General features: G+C 39.8%; 1 protein-coding gene across 1 annotated transcript in view; it reads left to right on the forward strand.

The window, feature by feature from the left end:
• BAIAP2L1 (BAR/IMD domain containing adaptor protein 2 like 1) overlaps positions 1-15,874 on the forward strand; it is a 48,689-nt gene that overhangs the window by 15,375 nt on the left and 17,440 nt on the right. The window contains exon 3 of the mRNA XM_063315167.1: positions 3,988-4,074. Coding sequence (XP_063171237.1) covers positions 3,988-4,074 — 87 coding nt within the window. The remainder of the gene's footprint in view (positions 1-3,987; positions 4,075-15,874) is intronic.

The following is a 15,874-nucleotide window of genomic DNA, read 5'->3' on the forward strand; positions in this document are numbered from 1 at the left end:
GAATTTCACTGGACCTCTGCTGTTTTGACTGGTTTTGAAGCTTATTTCCGCTTCCCTTATGATGGCCAAGAGTTAGATCCAACAGTGAAATAAATTCCAGTTTCTCTTTTAGTGTGTTGGTGGGGTCTCATCTGAGATTCATTTGATATACATAGGGCTGCAGAAGAGAGGAGAAAGTGGGGAAATCCCTTTTGCTCGCGTATCATTGGAGTTAGCCCAGTTTGGCACCATATGAGAAGACAGTCTATTTTTAGAGATGATGGTCTTGTTTGGGACACACATAATTTTAGATTACTTTTTCTTCCTCATGGTGCAATTCCTCACTTTAAAGGGAATTTGTCGGAAGTAATACATGCGGCTGCCCTCCAGTAAGCCTGCGGGACATATTTTTCCACTCAAACAGCTTTTTTGGAAACTAGCAAATTAAAACATGATGGAGACAGATGAAAGAATCCTGTTTGCCTGAGAAATCTCCACTTATATCCCATTAGTTTAACATTTAAAAAAAGAAAAGACAAAAAGCCCTGCAAATTGCATTACTTAAACATAGTACAGGACAGTTATACATCTTATACAGCTAAATTATTTGTATGCCTGGCTATTTGGTAAGGACTCCAGTGTAATCTGAACAAGGTATTAATTAGTTGCATTGCAGTGAGAGTAAATTTCTGATTTTTTTTATGAAGTTCAATATCTGCACCTTTCCAGCAGCATTTTAGAAATGACTGCTACTTCGTACAACATGATTTTTTTTCCTCAAATGAATCTTTGTGTGCTATGTGGATTTTGTACCTGCAGGGTTATTTGATTGCTGGCTGGGGAATTCTGGGAGTTGGAATCCACCCAGCTTAAAGCTGATTTAGAGAGCCAGTGTGGTATAGTGATTCAGGACTAGGAGCTGGGAGACCCGGTTTGTCACCCTCACAGCAGTGGAAGTTCTCTGGGTGACTTTGGACTAGGACTGACCCGCAGCCCAGCCTGCCTGCCAGGATTGTTGATGGGAGGGGAAAATAGCAGAAAGCAGCACTCCCCGTGCCCCGCCAAGCTCCTGAACAAACAAGGCAGGATATGACTCTAATAAATAAATAAATATAAGTGCCAACGTATTATGGAAATAATGAACAGGGAACAACCAAGCCCAGTGATACTCTTGTTTAATTAAAAAGCTGAACTGATTTGCCTTTGATGTGAAGCAGAACTATGCCCTTCCTCCAGAAAGATTAAAATCTCCGTTCTTGCCGAAAAGGAAAATTATATACTTCCTACTCTGTGGGAGCTGTTTCTTGTAAATGTTTAAAAAATGCCAGTTGCTTAGCAAATAGAATAATGTCAAATGCATGTGTTCTCCATTGAAGAACAAAGGTAAAAGAAGGACCAGAAAGGTAAACCAGCTTAAGCTCATTCTATCTTAACTAGTGTAAAGCCTTGATTTCAAATGATTTAAAAGGGAAGCCATTTAGGGGGCTGAATAACCAGCACTGAACTCTGGCTAAAATGCCTGTTGATGCTGGATCATCTCTCCAAGAGTAGCAGTTACGTGACATGCGTTGTTCGGTGGGTCTCTCTGGTCAAGGGACAGCTAGCCTGGCCTTAGTCATCAGCCAGAGACATGCATGTCCACAGAGGAAGATTTCATCAACATGATGACATGCTGTGACATCATGATGCAAATTCCACCACAGCCCTCTTCAGTCCGCCATTTCTTCCCTGGAAGTGACCTGGATAATTTCCCTATATTGGATTTACAAAAGAGGCTTGTTAAAGCTTTGAAGAATTTTGTGAGAAGGGACAAAGAAAAAAAAAAAGAAATCAAGTTCTAGGACATTATTTGAAGGGACTAAAGATCAAGATTGTTAAAGTAAAAGGAAGGAACGTAAAGTTAGTTTGTTTGATCAACGTTAAAATAGACGTTAATGGTATCCCTTAATGGACTTTTGTTGATCAGGACTGAATGAGGTTTTAAGGATTTGTTTATAGATAAGAGATGGGATATGGGAAGGGGAGATTATTTGTTGTATTTTAAGAGGTGAAAAGTTACTAAATTGTTTATACTGGTTGTGATGAAGGGGGAAGACATTTCTTTATATATTTCTTTTCTTTTTCTTTACTATATTATTTTTTTCTTTCTTTTCTATTTTTCTTTCTATTCTTTTTTCATTCCTGCACTTTTTCTTTTTTTCTTTTCTTTTTTTAGTTTCTATTAGTTTTTATCTTTTTTAATTGTAACTTTTAATAAAATTACTATTGAAAAATGATACAAATTCCACCCTTACATCCTTGCCCTGTGGATTTTGGCGCAAGGCATGATGGCACAATGCCTGTTTTGCTGCTTGCCAGTAGCGATTGATGGTGTTGAGACTTCATTCCTCTGCAAATGGGCACACCCAGTTGTTTGACAGACCTGCTGGTGCTTCACACACCTGTGCCCTAATTTTCAAGCCCAGGTACCATATTAGAACAGCCATGTGGTGGTTAAAAGATTGTTTCCACCTGCTCCAGTTCTTTAGCATGCACAGTCCCCCCAGGCTATGCCTGAAGTCAAATCAGTTTTAAGTTTTAAAAAGCAGGAACAAAGCTTTCTTTTTTGCTTGTGGCCCCAATGAAGTTGCTTTAAAATGAACCTGTTCTCTGACTATATTGATGTTAATATTATTACATGTTGTGAAAGCCCTTTATTTTATATTACAATTATATTACAGTATATTATATTAGTGGGACGCGGTGGCGCTGCGGGTTAAACCCCTGAGCTGCTGAGCTTGCCGATCGGAAGGTCGGCGGTTCGAATCCGCGTGACGGGGTGAGCTCCCGTGGCTAGTCCCAGCTCCTGCTCACCTAGCAGTTCGAAAACATGCAAATGTGAGTAGATTAATAGGTGCTGCTTCGGCGGGCAGGTAACGGTGTTCCGTGTAGTCATGCCAGCCACATGACCACGGAGGAAGTGTCTACGGACAAACGCCGGCTCTTCGGCTTTGAAACGGAGATGAGCACCGCCCCCTAGAGTCGGACACGACTGGACTTAATGTCAAGGGAAACCTTTACCTTTACCTTATATTATATTAAAGTATGTATGTATGTGTGTGTGTGTATATATATATATATATATATATATATACACATACATACATACATACACATACACAATTAAGTTACATTGCAATGTTACAATTAAAATATCGCAATTGATTGTAATATGTTATTGTATCAATCGTTGATCTATGCTAAGCTTAGTTTTAAGCACCTAATAAATAAAAGAATTTCTCCTTCTTCTTCTGCTACTGCCCCTTCCTGTGGGCATCTGCGAAGGAGAAGCTGGAAGCCGTTCATCACTTCCAGTCCCTAGTTCAGAGCCAGACGCCATTGTCGTTCGTACATGAAATGCCTTAGAACTGTCTTCTCTTCCTCGTTCTAGTTCAAGTACAGAGCCAAAGGTTAAATCCCCTGTTGCTGGATTTCAAGGCAGGATTTTCCTTAGGAACTTTCTGGCAGACACTCCAGTCTGACCGTCTCAATCTAAAAAGTGGTATCGCTGAGAAATGGTCATCATGAACTCATTACAATTAAGGAGAGTGATGTTTCTAAGATGAATTTCTGCACCTGCTTCGGACTAAACTGCAGCAGCTGCCAGCTGCTCTCACCAGTGCATAGGATTTTAATATGTTTGTGCAGGGAAAAACTCTGAATATTCCATATCAGTTTTTAACTCTTGACTGACTGCATTGTAGGCCAGTGTTTTTCAAACATGGCAACTTTAAGGTGGGTGGACGTCAACTCCCAGAATTCCCCAGCCAGCATGCTGTTGGCTGTGTGGAATGTGACTTCAGAAGGCATCTCCAACACACAGATGCCCCTCTATGATTAACACTCTATCCCAACCTGGGGAAGGTTGAGTTATCTATAAGATATATAGTTGATGGTTAAATATGTTACTTTCAAGTACAACTAACATAAGGGCTTTTTTTTTTTTTTCATTTTTATCTCTTTCTCTAGGTATGGTCCTTGCTGGAAGAGCTTACTACGATGGTATTGCAAAAATAGGTGATATTGCTGTTGCATCACCCGTGTCTAAAGAGTTGGGTAAGCGCGCCAAATGGATCATATACGCTGCCTGATTCTGGACCCAGAACTATTCTTGCCATTTTAAAGCTTAACTAAAGGAGTGATAGGATACAAGTGGTTGCATGGATAAGCCTTTTTCTATTTATGGCTTATCTTAGTTTTAGGGCAATATTTAAGCTTCAGGGATCTCTGTGATTTTCTTTTCTTTTGTAAAGATCAGTAGACAAAAACCATACATTAACTGTATCTTGCCAGTGACAACATTTAAAATAGCTTGCACCACATCTATTGATGTAGGACCCATTCAGTTGTTCTGCTGAATGCTGTGAATGTTTCTGTAACTCGCCTGCGGAATACGCTTTGTGGTTTTTAAAAATGGTTTTATCTGCTTATTTTTTACTTGCACTGTGCTGTTTGGGTTGATGTTGTTTTACTTGCTGTGAGCCGCCCAGAGTCACTTCTGTGAGAGGGGCGACTGTACAAATCAAATCAAATCAATAAATGAAAATGTTGGAGAACAGTGTTCTGTGTAAAAGGAGAATAAATAAAAACAAAAACTCCAAACAATGGAGCGAGTTGCTTCTTCAAAGTCCACGATAATGTTCAGATTCTCAAAAGATTGCGAGGGTGAAGGACAGCATGGAAACTCCCCACCCCTTTATTCTCAGCAAACATGGGGATGTTCATTTTTCATTTCAAACTGAGCTGTTCATTGAAGCTCCTCTGTGATCCTCTGCAAACTCAAACCACTTCCTTTTCTTTTCCTTCTCAAAGCCATCATTGTACGCCCTTCGGTGTTTGATATAAGGGAGTGGTGGAATGGCAAACAGATAAATCGTGACAAGGACCTTCTTTGCGTTGCCACTTATTTAGGAACTACTCATTGAATATCCCAGGATCCTCAGCGTGCTGCTCAGGGTTGTAAGATGCAATGCAAAGCTGATGCTATCACGGCTATCCCTCGTATGCAGAGATCATAGAGGGAGACGAAGGGGAGGCAAACCTAGAAAGGTTTAAAAAAAAAACATTCCATTTCTCCCTTATTCCAGGAAAAATTGTGTTAGAGGGGTCAGGAGTATGACTATCATGGGAAAACTCAAGGCCCGAAGCTTCAGATTTATTTATATTTTTTTGCATTGCTTAAGAGTTAGCTAGCAGCCAGTGTTTTGGTTGCTGATGATAATTCCTTTAGCCAAAACGACGACGACGACGACGATGATGATGATGATGATGATGATTCCTCTTCTGCCTTTGGGTCAGTGTTGACTCCTGGAGACTTCCTGGACTAGTCCCTGCAGTTTTCTTGGCAAGGTTTTCCGAAAGTGGTTTCCGTTGCTTCCTTCCTAGGGCTGAGAGGGAGTGACTGGCCCAAGGCCACCCAGCTGGCTTCGTGCCTAAGGCAGAACTCGCGGTCTCCCAGTTTCTAGCCTGGTGCCTTCACCACTGCACCAAACTGGCACCCCTGGCACCCCTCTCTTTTTCGTATGAGATGATTCAACTTCTAGCAGAACTGTATCCAGTCCGCCCAACGCCTGGATCCTCTAGCATCAATTCCTCTGACTTGAGCAAGACTTAATCCTGAGCAAGAGAATACCGCACACACCTTCAGGAGGCTAATGCGATCTAAGTCCTTTTTTGATATGCAGACTGCCTTCCATTGTATACCTACAAAGAAGTCATTTCCATATTTATGAGCGCCAGCAGCTAGGAAAGCCTCGGCTGGAGCTGCCTTTTTGCATACGCCTCTGACTTTTGCAGGAGAAGGCAAACCACATCTGTGAAAACTTCCAAACCTGAGTGAATCCCCAGGGCTGGTTCAGATGTTTTGTCTTTCTCCTGGGCCTAATCCTTCCTTCCCTCGATAAATAGGCAGGAGAAGGGACCAAAATGGGGCTGGGACAGCAGGGAAGAGTTTTATCTCCTAAACCCCATTGTAGCTCCAGCCTGAAGACGGGCTAATTTCTAATTTATTTTTATATTAAGCGTATTATTCTGCCAACTGCTGATGGCTCCATGCTAAGGAGCAGAGAGGTCCAAATAGTTCCTGCAGGATCATTCAAGATCATTCTCTCGTTCAGCCAGGACCTCCCCGTTCCTGAACAAGCTGTTTATTGAAGAAAATAAATTGACCATCCAGGAGTTAAAGCAGTGAATAATGCCGTGTAATAAGTACTGTAGCTTTGGCTCCTGGAACCCTGCTCTACAAAAACAGACAAATTATTGGAAGAATATCACTGTGATGGTTTTCTAATAGAGACTTAAAATAGCCCATAAAATTCCGGTACAGCGTTTTTCATGTTCATTGAAAAGATGGTGTTGGATTCCCTCCAGGTTAATTTCAGACAGAGTCCTTGCTGTAGAAATACCAAAGGTCAGAGAACTTTGGACGAAGCCCGGTAATATTTGCAGTCATTTGCAAATAAATCCTTGAAATAACTTTCAAAACTCAGGGCTTCCGAAGCAAGTCATCCTTAAATTAGGAATTGTTTGCAGATGTTTGTTTTTATGTCTTTTAACAATGAAGATTGTTAAACCTAACCCTTGTAAGGTTCGGGTGGCATCTCGGTTTTTTCCCTAGGGACGTTTAGCCTCTGCCTTACACCTGCAGCCTATTCACACATTGAATAGACTCCAGCTAAACGCAGACGTTGTGGTTTGAACTTTGTTTGTTTTTATCGTTTGTTCGGACTTGACCATCTTAGCTAGTAAGTAATACTCCAGGAGGTATTTCTCAGGCAAGATGAAAATATTTAATAACTATGTTGCAACCTTTAATTGACGCTATGTAGGGGTTATCCTAATGTGGACTTTGAACTTTTTCTTATAACCAGCAGGGCTGTTCCTTTTACAGGAGAAAAAATAAGAATGCCTAAGAAACTGAAGGAATGAAAATAAGCAAGCCAGTCTTGAGAAATTCAGCTTGCAGGGAAAGTTCCTCAAAATAAAATTTAAAGAAAGGCAGGGAGAAAGATTAGCAGCTGTCAACAGAGTAAAATCTGTAATTTTAAGTGTAATTTTCAGTGAGAGTAAATACCCAAAGGGTATGAAATTTCCAAGCAATAAAGGATCACATCACAGCACTAGAAGCTAGACAGAATGATTCTAATAAAGAATTTTGGGAGTTCTCAAGGAAAACTTTCAGTCACTGAGAGAGAAATAACTGATAATGAGGTAGAAAGAAGAAAAAAGTACTAAATCAGGAGCTGGAAGAGGTCCTGAGCAGCTTTTGACTTGAGAAGATCATAGTAGGAATAGAAAGACAATTTCTCTGGGTAGATGACAAGATGGGAAGGGGGCATTGGAAAGCTCCAAAGTTGTAGATGAGACTGAAATTTTAAGAGCAAAAAGGTGGCCAGGAGAAGAAGCAAAACAAAGAATTCTGCAAATGAAGAGTACTTTCCATCCATTTTGAGTAAGAATCACCTCATCACCCAGTCCTAATCCTTTTGCTGTTTTAAAATTAAATTCTTTTTTTAGCCCTGTAAAAACTTGTCCACTCTCCTATAAACAAGGGGCAAGAGCTATATAGTCACAATGCTACTTGGGGAAACTACAGGGAGTCCTCACTTAACAACCATTTGTTTAGTGACAGTTCGGACTTACGACAGTGCTAAAAACCGACTTGCGACCAGTCCTCAAACTTACAACTGTTGCAGCATCTCGGCGGTCACATGATCATGATTTGGGTGCTTAGCAACCAGTTCGCCTTTTTGACCATCACTGCGTCCCGTGGTCACGTGATCACTGTTTTCTACCTTCCTGGCCAGCTTCTGGCAAGCAAAATCAATGGGAAACCCCATGATTCGCTTAATGACCATGTTGTTCACTTAATGACCTATGTGATTTACTTAATGACCACCGCAAAAAAGGTCATAAAATCGGGTAGGATTCACTTAATGACCACTTCGCTTAGCAAAAATTTCAGTCCAAATCGTGGTCGTTAAGCGAGGACTACATGTAGTTGCATTAACTCCTTCCTAGAGGATGGTCTCCACTGTCAATCTGGCCTTAAGAAAATCTGCTTTCATTGACTCCCTCTAACCAGGATCCTAGCTCTGGAATCCTAACTTAGAAAGGATTGGAAAGGTATTTCCTCCCCAACTCCTGATTTCCTCAAAGTCCAAAACCAACCCACCATTTACCAACGATTACCTATCTTGAACGTTCATGTTCCTCCCTCTGCTTGCCATGCCCCAGCGAACAATGTTTAATTTGGATTTTTCTCGTTCTGGTCTGATTGCCATTGAAAAAATGCAAAAAAAAAAAAATGAAGGTAAAAAAATATTAGCCTGTACCAAAAACTGCTGATAGAAAGACTACACCAGCCAGTATAATGAAAAATTAATGAAAATCAAGAGCAATGGGTTAATCTTTGGTATGTCTTTATATATTCTAAAGTAGGTAGCTAGGCACAGGTAGAATAAAAGAGTTTCCATTCCCTCCGTTGGCTTATATTTCTCGTTCAACCAGTTCAGAGACTTAAGATTCTAATTTCAGCATTTAAAAAACTAGTTTGCATAGCACCTGAAAATTCTAAACAGCATTTTAATAACGAATGTGAATGTCCAAGTGTGTGTTTATACACGCACATGCATACACACATACACTGTGTACATGATGCTGCTTTTTTGGCTGCATAAATCCAGCAAGAATGCCGAGTTGCTTAAAATACATTTATATTCAATGCTTTTTCTAAATATTTGAAAAAATTACGAGCTATTTTCCTGCCTAGGTATGAAATAAGATTAAAAACTTCCTGGTAACGTGTCCTCAGAGGACTGTGAGAAAGTGAAGGCTGCTATTTACATAACTATAAAGTTACCCAATTGTTTACTTTTATATTTAAAATGCAAGTTCCTCATAGGTTTTGGCCTTTTGCATATCCAGTTTGTCATGCTTTGTGGATCGGAATGTGCTTTTTGAACTCTAACTTTACACAGTTAATGTAAGTCAGTGAAAATTTGAGTTTTTCTCCCCCCTAAAAAAAGAGATAGAATTATTTTTCCATAAAAAGAAGTATCTTATGCTGTTTTTTTTCTCTTTGGGTCAAAAATAATTGTAATGAAAGTTGTGCTGATCAGATTAATCTATTAATATTTTGCTTACGATCAAAGGGCCTCACATGTTTTAGGGACAGGAGTGCAGATCTATAGTTCTTCACAAATTTAAACTTTGTTCCTGATGGTTAAAGGTAACTTCTGAATACTGTTTTGGACATTTTAAAAAAAAATGAAAGAGGCCTAATTGATTTTGGCTTTCAAAATTTTATAAAATACTTGCACTGTATTGTACAGAATGCAAAGTAGCTAATATGTTTACATTATTTTTACTGCTCATGGGGTGTGATTTAAATAGAAACAATGCAATATTTCCACCCCAGAAGTACAAGAACTCGACATAGTCACCTTCTAATTGTGCCACTTAATCAGTTTTATCACTGACGTCTTGGCTCTGCCAAGGATTTGGTCAGTGGAAAATCACTCTGCCTTTGTTCAGTTTCTGAGTCTGTTCTTGAAATTGTGATTACTTTTCCTTTTTATGGCCATCTGAGCATAAAGGACAAATTTATTTTTGTTATATGTTTGATAGGCATGAAGTGTAGCCAACATTACGGACTAAATGATCTAACGGTCTGACATGGATTTTACTGTACTGTACTCATTAATTCCTGGTCAAAGCAGGATCTAGGATATTTCTCCATTAACCCTTGGTCTTCACAATTTAAGAAGGGGTTCATATGTTGAAACTCAAGACAGAACGTGTTCATAACTTACGTGTCAGGGGTGTAAGAGAAGACCTTCACTCAGAAATGTCCTTGCAGAATTTCTGCAGAAGACCCTTCCAGAGCATGAATAATAGTAAGGCAAAACACTTAACTGCTTGATGTCTTCTAACATAAAAGCTGCGTTCCTTTTCATACTGTTCACATAGTCCTTTCCTTTATAATAAGGGCATTCATTTTTTAAGTAGTTCTCACTGTTAAGAATAAGAGATGAAAGTAAATTGGACAATAGTGGTACGATGTATAAATCAAAATGCCAATAAAGGCGATGCCATCTAAGACTACAGATGGGTCTTCGTAGACTTAGATAATGTTGATGGTCCTACCACACTCATTCTAAACTTTGATCCATTATTTCATCCAGAACAGAAGGCTACTTGAACCAGGTCATCATCAAGAAAAAATGGCAACATGAGTATATAAAAGGTGGTTACCTATAGAGGAAATGGAAGAAATACCTGAAAAAAACGGGTGGATTCCGTTTCGCTAATCCATATTGTACATAGGTGTGGACAGAGTTTACCACTTAATAATACCTGAAAAACTCATCATTTGGAGATACTCAGGCTTTCTTAAAAGTTAGGTTTCTGGAGGCAAATTGTAGAAAAATGGTGAACATTCGGTTCAGATAGAACAGCCACGGCAGAGTGCCAAGACTCAGCACCAAACTTTGAAAAGGTTGCTAGAACCGGACAGTCTCATCTTTAATCAAGAACTAGGTTGTGGTTCTCCCATTGCCTTTCTAAATCAAGCAAGGGTTTAAACCTGAAATAGTTCCTTCCTTGGCTACTTAAGACTTTAAACATAAACTATAGCTAAAAGAAGATCTTCAAATTGGTCATAATGAAAGAGTGATTCTCATACTTTTTTTGCCCCTCCTAATTTACCCAACCTGAAAGACCAAGTTAGGAACAGATTGTCATGGAGAAAATCTATGTGGTCGCTAAGAGCTGACACCAACTTAATGGCACTTAGACAATTCAATCCTTGCTATTAGCCTTCCTGGTAATGTGCTTCAGTGCAATGAGGGAATTTTATTAATCTCTGTTGCACTATTCTGATGCACTTTATTTTCTAATACTATCAGCTGAAACCACTAGTATTCTACAAACATTTAAGCTATTTGCATTGTCTACTTGAATTAGCAAGTAGACTAATGCAAAGGATGAAGCAGAATAGCAGCTGCAGTAATTATGGCCATATTTCTGCAAGCTATTTTGTAATTGTTACAGCTGATGAAAATTATTTTGTTCATTGTGGTAAGCGTTTAGGTCATGGATTATCAGTGGTACACACATCATGTTCAAGGTACCCATATTTACTTGGTTTAAAAATATGCAGTACCTTGTACAGTCATATATGGCAACTTGATCTATAGCTGTTACGTTGAAATGTGTTGGGTTTTTTTTTTTAATCTCATCCCTACGTAAGATCGCAAAATGTAGTATAAAAATATTGGAAAGGGATATTTTTCTTTCTCCTAGTTTTTGTCAGGCTTGAGGCAACTGGGGAAACGTGTGTGCGCGCGTGTGCACCGAACCAGACTTGCCCAAATATAGTTATGTTGATGATAGTCTATTAATAGTTTACATTTTTAACCCAGGATCAAATACAACTTTGGGTCTGTCTGTCTGTCTGTCTGTCTTTCTTTCTTGAGTTACTTTCCTACAGTAGACTATTGTCTATAAAAGAAATTGGGAAGTTTCCCTTCGACCCATATCTGTGCTAAAAATAGTATTCTATTCTGTATGTTTCTGTTTGGGATGCACTAAATTGCTGATAAGGGAATACCTGACAGTAATAGGTTTGTAGTTTCCTGCTGAGCTAAATTTTTCAGGTTCTGTGCGTCTTATTCCCGATTCCCGATTGTGTGTAGCTATGAGCATTGGACAGAAACGGACACACTGCGGTTTTATCAGTATTCCACACGTTCCTTTTGGTGGTGTGCTAATTTTAAATATCGTACCAGAAATAGCTAGAAGGACATACTCTGAATTTGCAATTTTGTCAGTCGTGGAGTTTTGATTTTTTGCTGTTTGTTTTAATGAAGACTCTGATATGATCAGGAAAAGTCTGCCAGTGTTGGAACCGCAGTGGGTTCTGCCGACTTCATTTTCCTTGTGTTGGGTTCCTTGTGTTGGCAAAGGAGATCAGTGTCCTCTTTTGTCCCTTCTTATTTCTTGTAAACAGAGACATCTTAAGTATATTGTACCGGTCATCACAGTCCCTTGACACACAAAATATTTTAAGACTGCTGAATTTTCGTGCCCTCTCCGATCAAATCCCTAGACAGAGAAGCAACAAGACAGGGCAAGAACCCCTGGGAGATAACGAATTCATCCTCTCTCTCATCCTACCCCAGCCTGGAGGAATTAGTCTACATTGTGACACCAGCAAGACTGAGAGCTTATCTCCAGTTGGTTTCCCCTGAGGTTCATGAGCAAGGAATTCCAAGATTTTAACCACATCCTGTTACTAATTATCAACGAATCAAAGGTCACTTTCTTCCTTTTTAGAACTTCCACCACTTGGCCAATGATGAGTAAGGAAGAACTTAACTGGGGGAACGAACGTTCAAAGGTTTCACTGAACATGGTAGATGACGGTGGCTGTGTAACAGCGTTAAGGACAGCCCAGTCAGGGTTCTTGGTTGAAAGATGAAGGCATGGTGCAAAGTGATGCTCGGGAGATGAATATGGGAGCAGCCCTGGTGAATATTTTGATCTTCTGGTTTGTTTTCCACCACCCCAAAACAGGCAACGGTAGTGGGTTAGATAAACTTGCACAAGGGCACACGCTCGCCACCTTAGAATGCATCTGCAGTGTTATGTGCAATGACACACCCTCTGGCAAAATGCAGAAGGAAAAAAAAAGCTTCACCTGCAGTGGGTGATACAGCTCGTTCTCAATCTGGTGCGTATCTTTTTGCCTTGTAGGTGTTTCATTGCGTTGACGTTGCGTCAAGTGACCCTTTGTTTTAGGGGGGTGGTCGTCGTTTTGTTTGGGGAGTGGCTATACACACACACACCCCCTTATACTACCTATTTTGCCAAATTCTCTTGCCTCCATTTTTATTCTGTAGACGAGTAGAACAGCTCGTTTGCTTTGTGGTGTGTCCTCTGCGTACACCATTCTAGGAAGTGAAAGAGCACAATGGGAAGAATCAGCTCAGATGGGCATTAAATACCGCTGTAATGTTTACAGCGTGGCTTTTCCGCCCCTCCACAGGACAGAGGGGGGTGATGCTTCTTCTATGAGTAACAGATCAGGCTTGAGATGCGATCCTGCGAGTGCTCAATTGCCACATACGTTTGACCCGAAGAAGGGGGGTGCTGTACGAAAAAAGTATTTTCTCTAGCTTGTCAACTGTACTTTGAAAACAGCTAGTCACTTCAAGTCTCTGCCATCCTTTTCCCCAGCATTTCCAAACCTTCCTCCTCCTATAACTGAGATTCCATGTTCTTCACTGTGTCTGGAACAGTTAACTTTCTAAATTTAATTAGGTATTTTAACCTAACTCTAACCCTGACCATTCACGAGCAGGGCAAATTTTAGAACTAGGCTTCAGAATTGTGAGTCGTCATCGAACTCCTAGCCTTTAATCCCAGCCTGTGGTTTTCTCATGTAATCTTCCAACATGAAATCAAAACCAGGGATCTGCACTTGAGATTTACAGGTTTTTCTTAAATAATAAACACTTAAGGATTGGAAATCATGGCTCAGAGTCATGCAATGAGGTCCTGCACGTTTGCTTGAATTAGGTTTTATTGCCCATTCTTTCACCAAACAGTGTTCAGGCTGCAGTTGGACACTAAATGGATTTTCACGAAATCAATTCAATTTTGAAAGCAGCACAAGCAAATCTATCCTATAGGCTTTGATAAGATAAAGACAGATCTGTAAAATTTAGGTGGGCAATACAATCCTGTACAGTGGCTTGAATCCCAAATTGCCCCATATGGGATTACTCCTTGCTTAACTACCACAACTGTAACCGGAATTTCAGTTGCTAAGTGAAATAGTCATTAAGCAAATCCAACCCAATTTTATGACCTTTTTGCGGCAGTTGTTAAGCGAATCACACAGTTCCCCATTGATTTTGCTTGCCAGAAGTCAGCTGGGAAAGTCAAAAATGGCGATCAAGTGACCGTGGGACACTGCAACAATTGTAAAGGCAAACTGGTTGCCAAGAGCCTGAATCATGATCATGTGACTGCAGGGACACTGCGGCAGTCATAAATGCAAGGATCGGTCATAAGTCACAACTGTCACTAAATGAATGGTTGTTAAGTGAGGACCACCTGTACTGTACATGGTATTTCCAGATTCTTGTATGTGTTGGTGTAGCATCAGTTTATTTCCCTCCTTGTGCTGCAGACTTCTGCAACAACTCTTTTTTTTCCATGTTGTCCTGTCTCTGTTGTCCCGTCAAAACAACTGTTCTGAGAGGTCAGAGCAGTTGCAACTGGGAAGCAGGAGGGTGGCAGAATGCATTTAGTTCTCTGAATTAAAGCCTATGCGAAGTTTAAAAACACAGCAAAACAAAGAAGTTGTAACAGATATGACTGAGTGGAGGAAAATATTACACGGCTTGGAGCAACGCTGCATTGCTTTTATGGAATGGGACGAACAACAGATCACATTTGGTTCTTGCATTATTTATAACACACCTGCTTGGTTTCTGTTCTTTACCAATACCAAATTGCAAGTTGTACCTTACGGACCACTTTTAACTGAAGAAGGATGGATATAGTTTGACTTAGATTACTGCAGTGTTAGTCACAAACTTACATTTTACAAGAACAGTTAGCTTGATCCAACAAGAGGCATGAATGGGAATGATGATCTTTTTGACATGCACATATTTGCAGGTATTCCTTTCCTAATAGTTGTGTGGAAGAGGTGCGGTTGGCCAACTGCAGATCGCTTTCAGTTTGCAGTGTAAAATTACTAAAATTCCGTAAGGAGTTTACAAATAAATCAATAGGGAAAAAAGAAAGCAAGAATACACACACGGGGACACACACAGAGCTTAGGTAGGAACACGTGTCCCAACATGGAATAGAACTTTTTTTTCCTACTGGGAGTAAAATCTCACATTTTTACAGGAATATTAAAGCGAAGTCCAGATAATAAGCCAGCTTTTTGGTCTGTTATTTTGACCAATCGGGTGACACAATCCGTTTCTGATGTTTATAGGTTTTGCCAGTGAGTCAGTAAATTACTTTTTGACTGAGTTTGTTTTTTCAAGGCCAGTACACTATAAATCATTGTGCTTAAGAGCTTAAGTCTTGGGTGCATGTCGGAGAAGACAGATCTGACCTATTCAGCAGTTTCCCAACCCAGGGCCAACTCATCTGAGGCATTGTTGAGCAACATCAGAATATCAAGGCTCGTAGCATAGAGACAGGATAAAGGGTTCCTGAAAGTCAGTGAAAAAGAGTTCACCACACTAAAACTCTTCATTTCAGTTCCCATCTGATGGGAATGAATTCGATTAGTCGAAATTATTTTTTAAAACAATCAAAACATTCTGTTTATTGGACGTCAGCTCAATTTCGCTTCACACGTTTAGTATTATTGATTTAATCCTACTTTGCAAGTTATATAGAAAACTATATTCTTTGAGCCATTTATAAAACTTTAATAAATACTTTATACGTGGTTTTTTGTGTATTCATGTAAAAGTATATGGAGTTCACAAAATGTTGTATATTAATGACTGTAGCTAATACAGATTCAGGAAAGTCTACAGTTTTTGCTTGTGACAACCAAGTAAACATTGGGTTGCCCACCTAACAAACAATGTTTTATTGGTCAGATACATAAAGTGCCCCAATATTTATCTGGTTGACTTTCTTACTGTGCATATACTCTCGTGTGCCTGAGTTGGTACAAGTCTAATTGATTCCTTTGCAAGCTGCTTGCAAATTTACCAAAGTATTCCACAGCAAGTGGTAGTTCTCACTTATTAGCAACTTATCTTAAGTGTGCTGATCTTGGCATCATTTTTCCTTAATAATTAAATTTACGTTT

This window comes from Candoia aspera, chromosome 14 (assembly GCF_035149785.1).
Source record: "Candoia aspera isolate rCanAsp1 chromosome 14, rCanAsp1.hap2, whole genome shotgun sequence".
NCBI lineage: Eukaryota > Metazoa > Chordata > Lepidosauria > Squamata > Boidae > Candoia > Candoia aspera.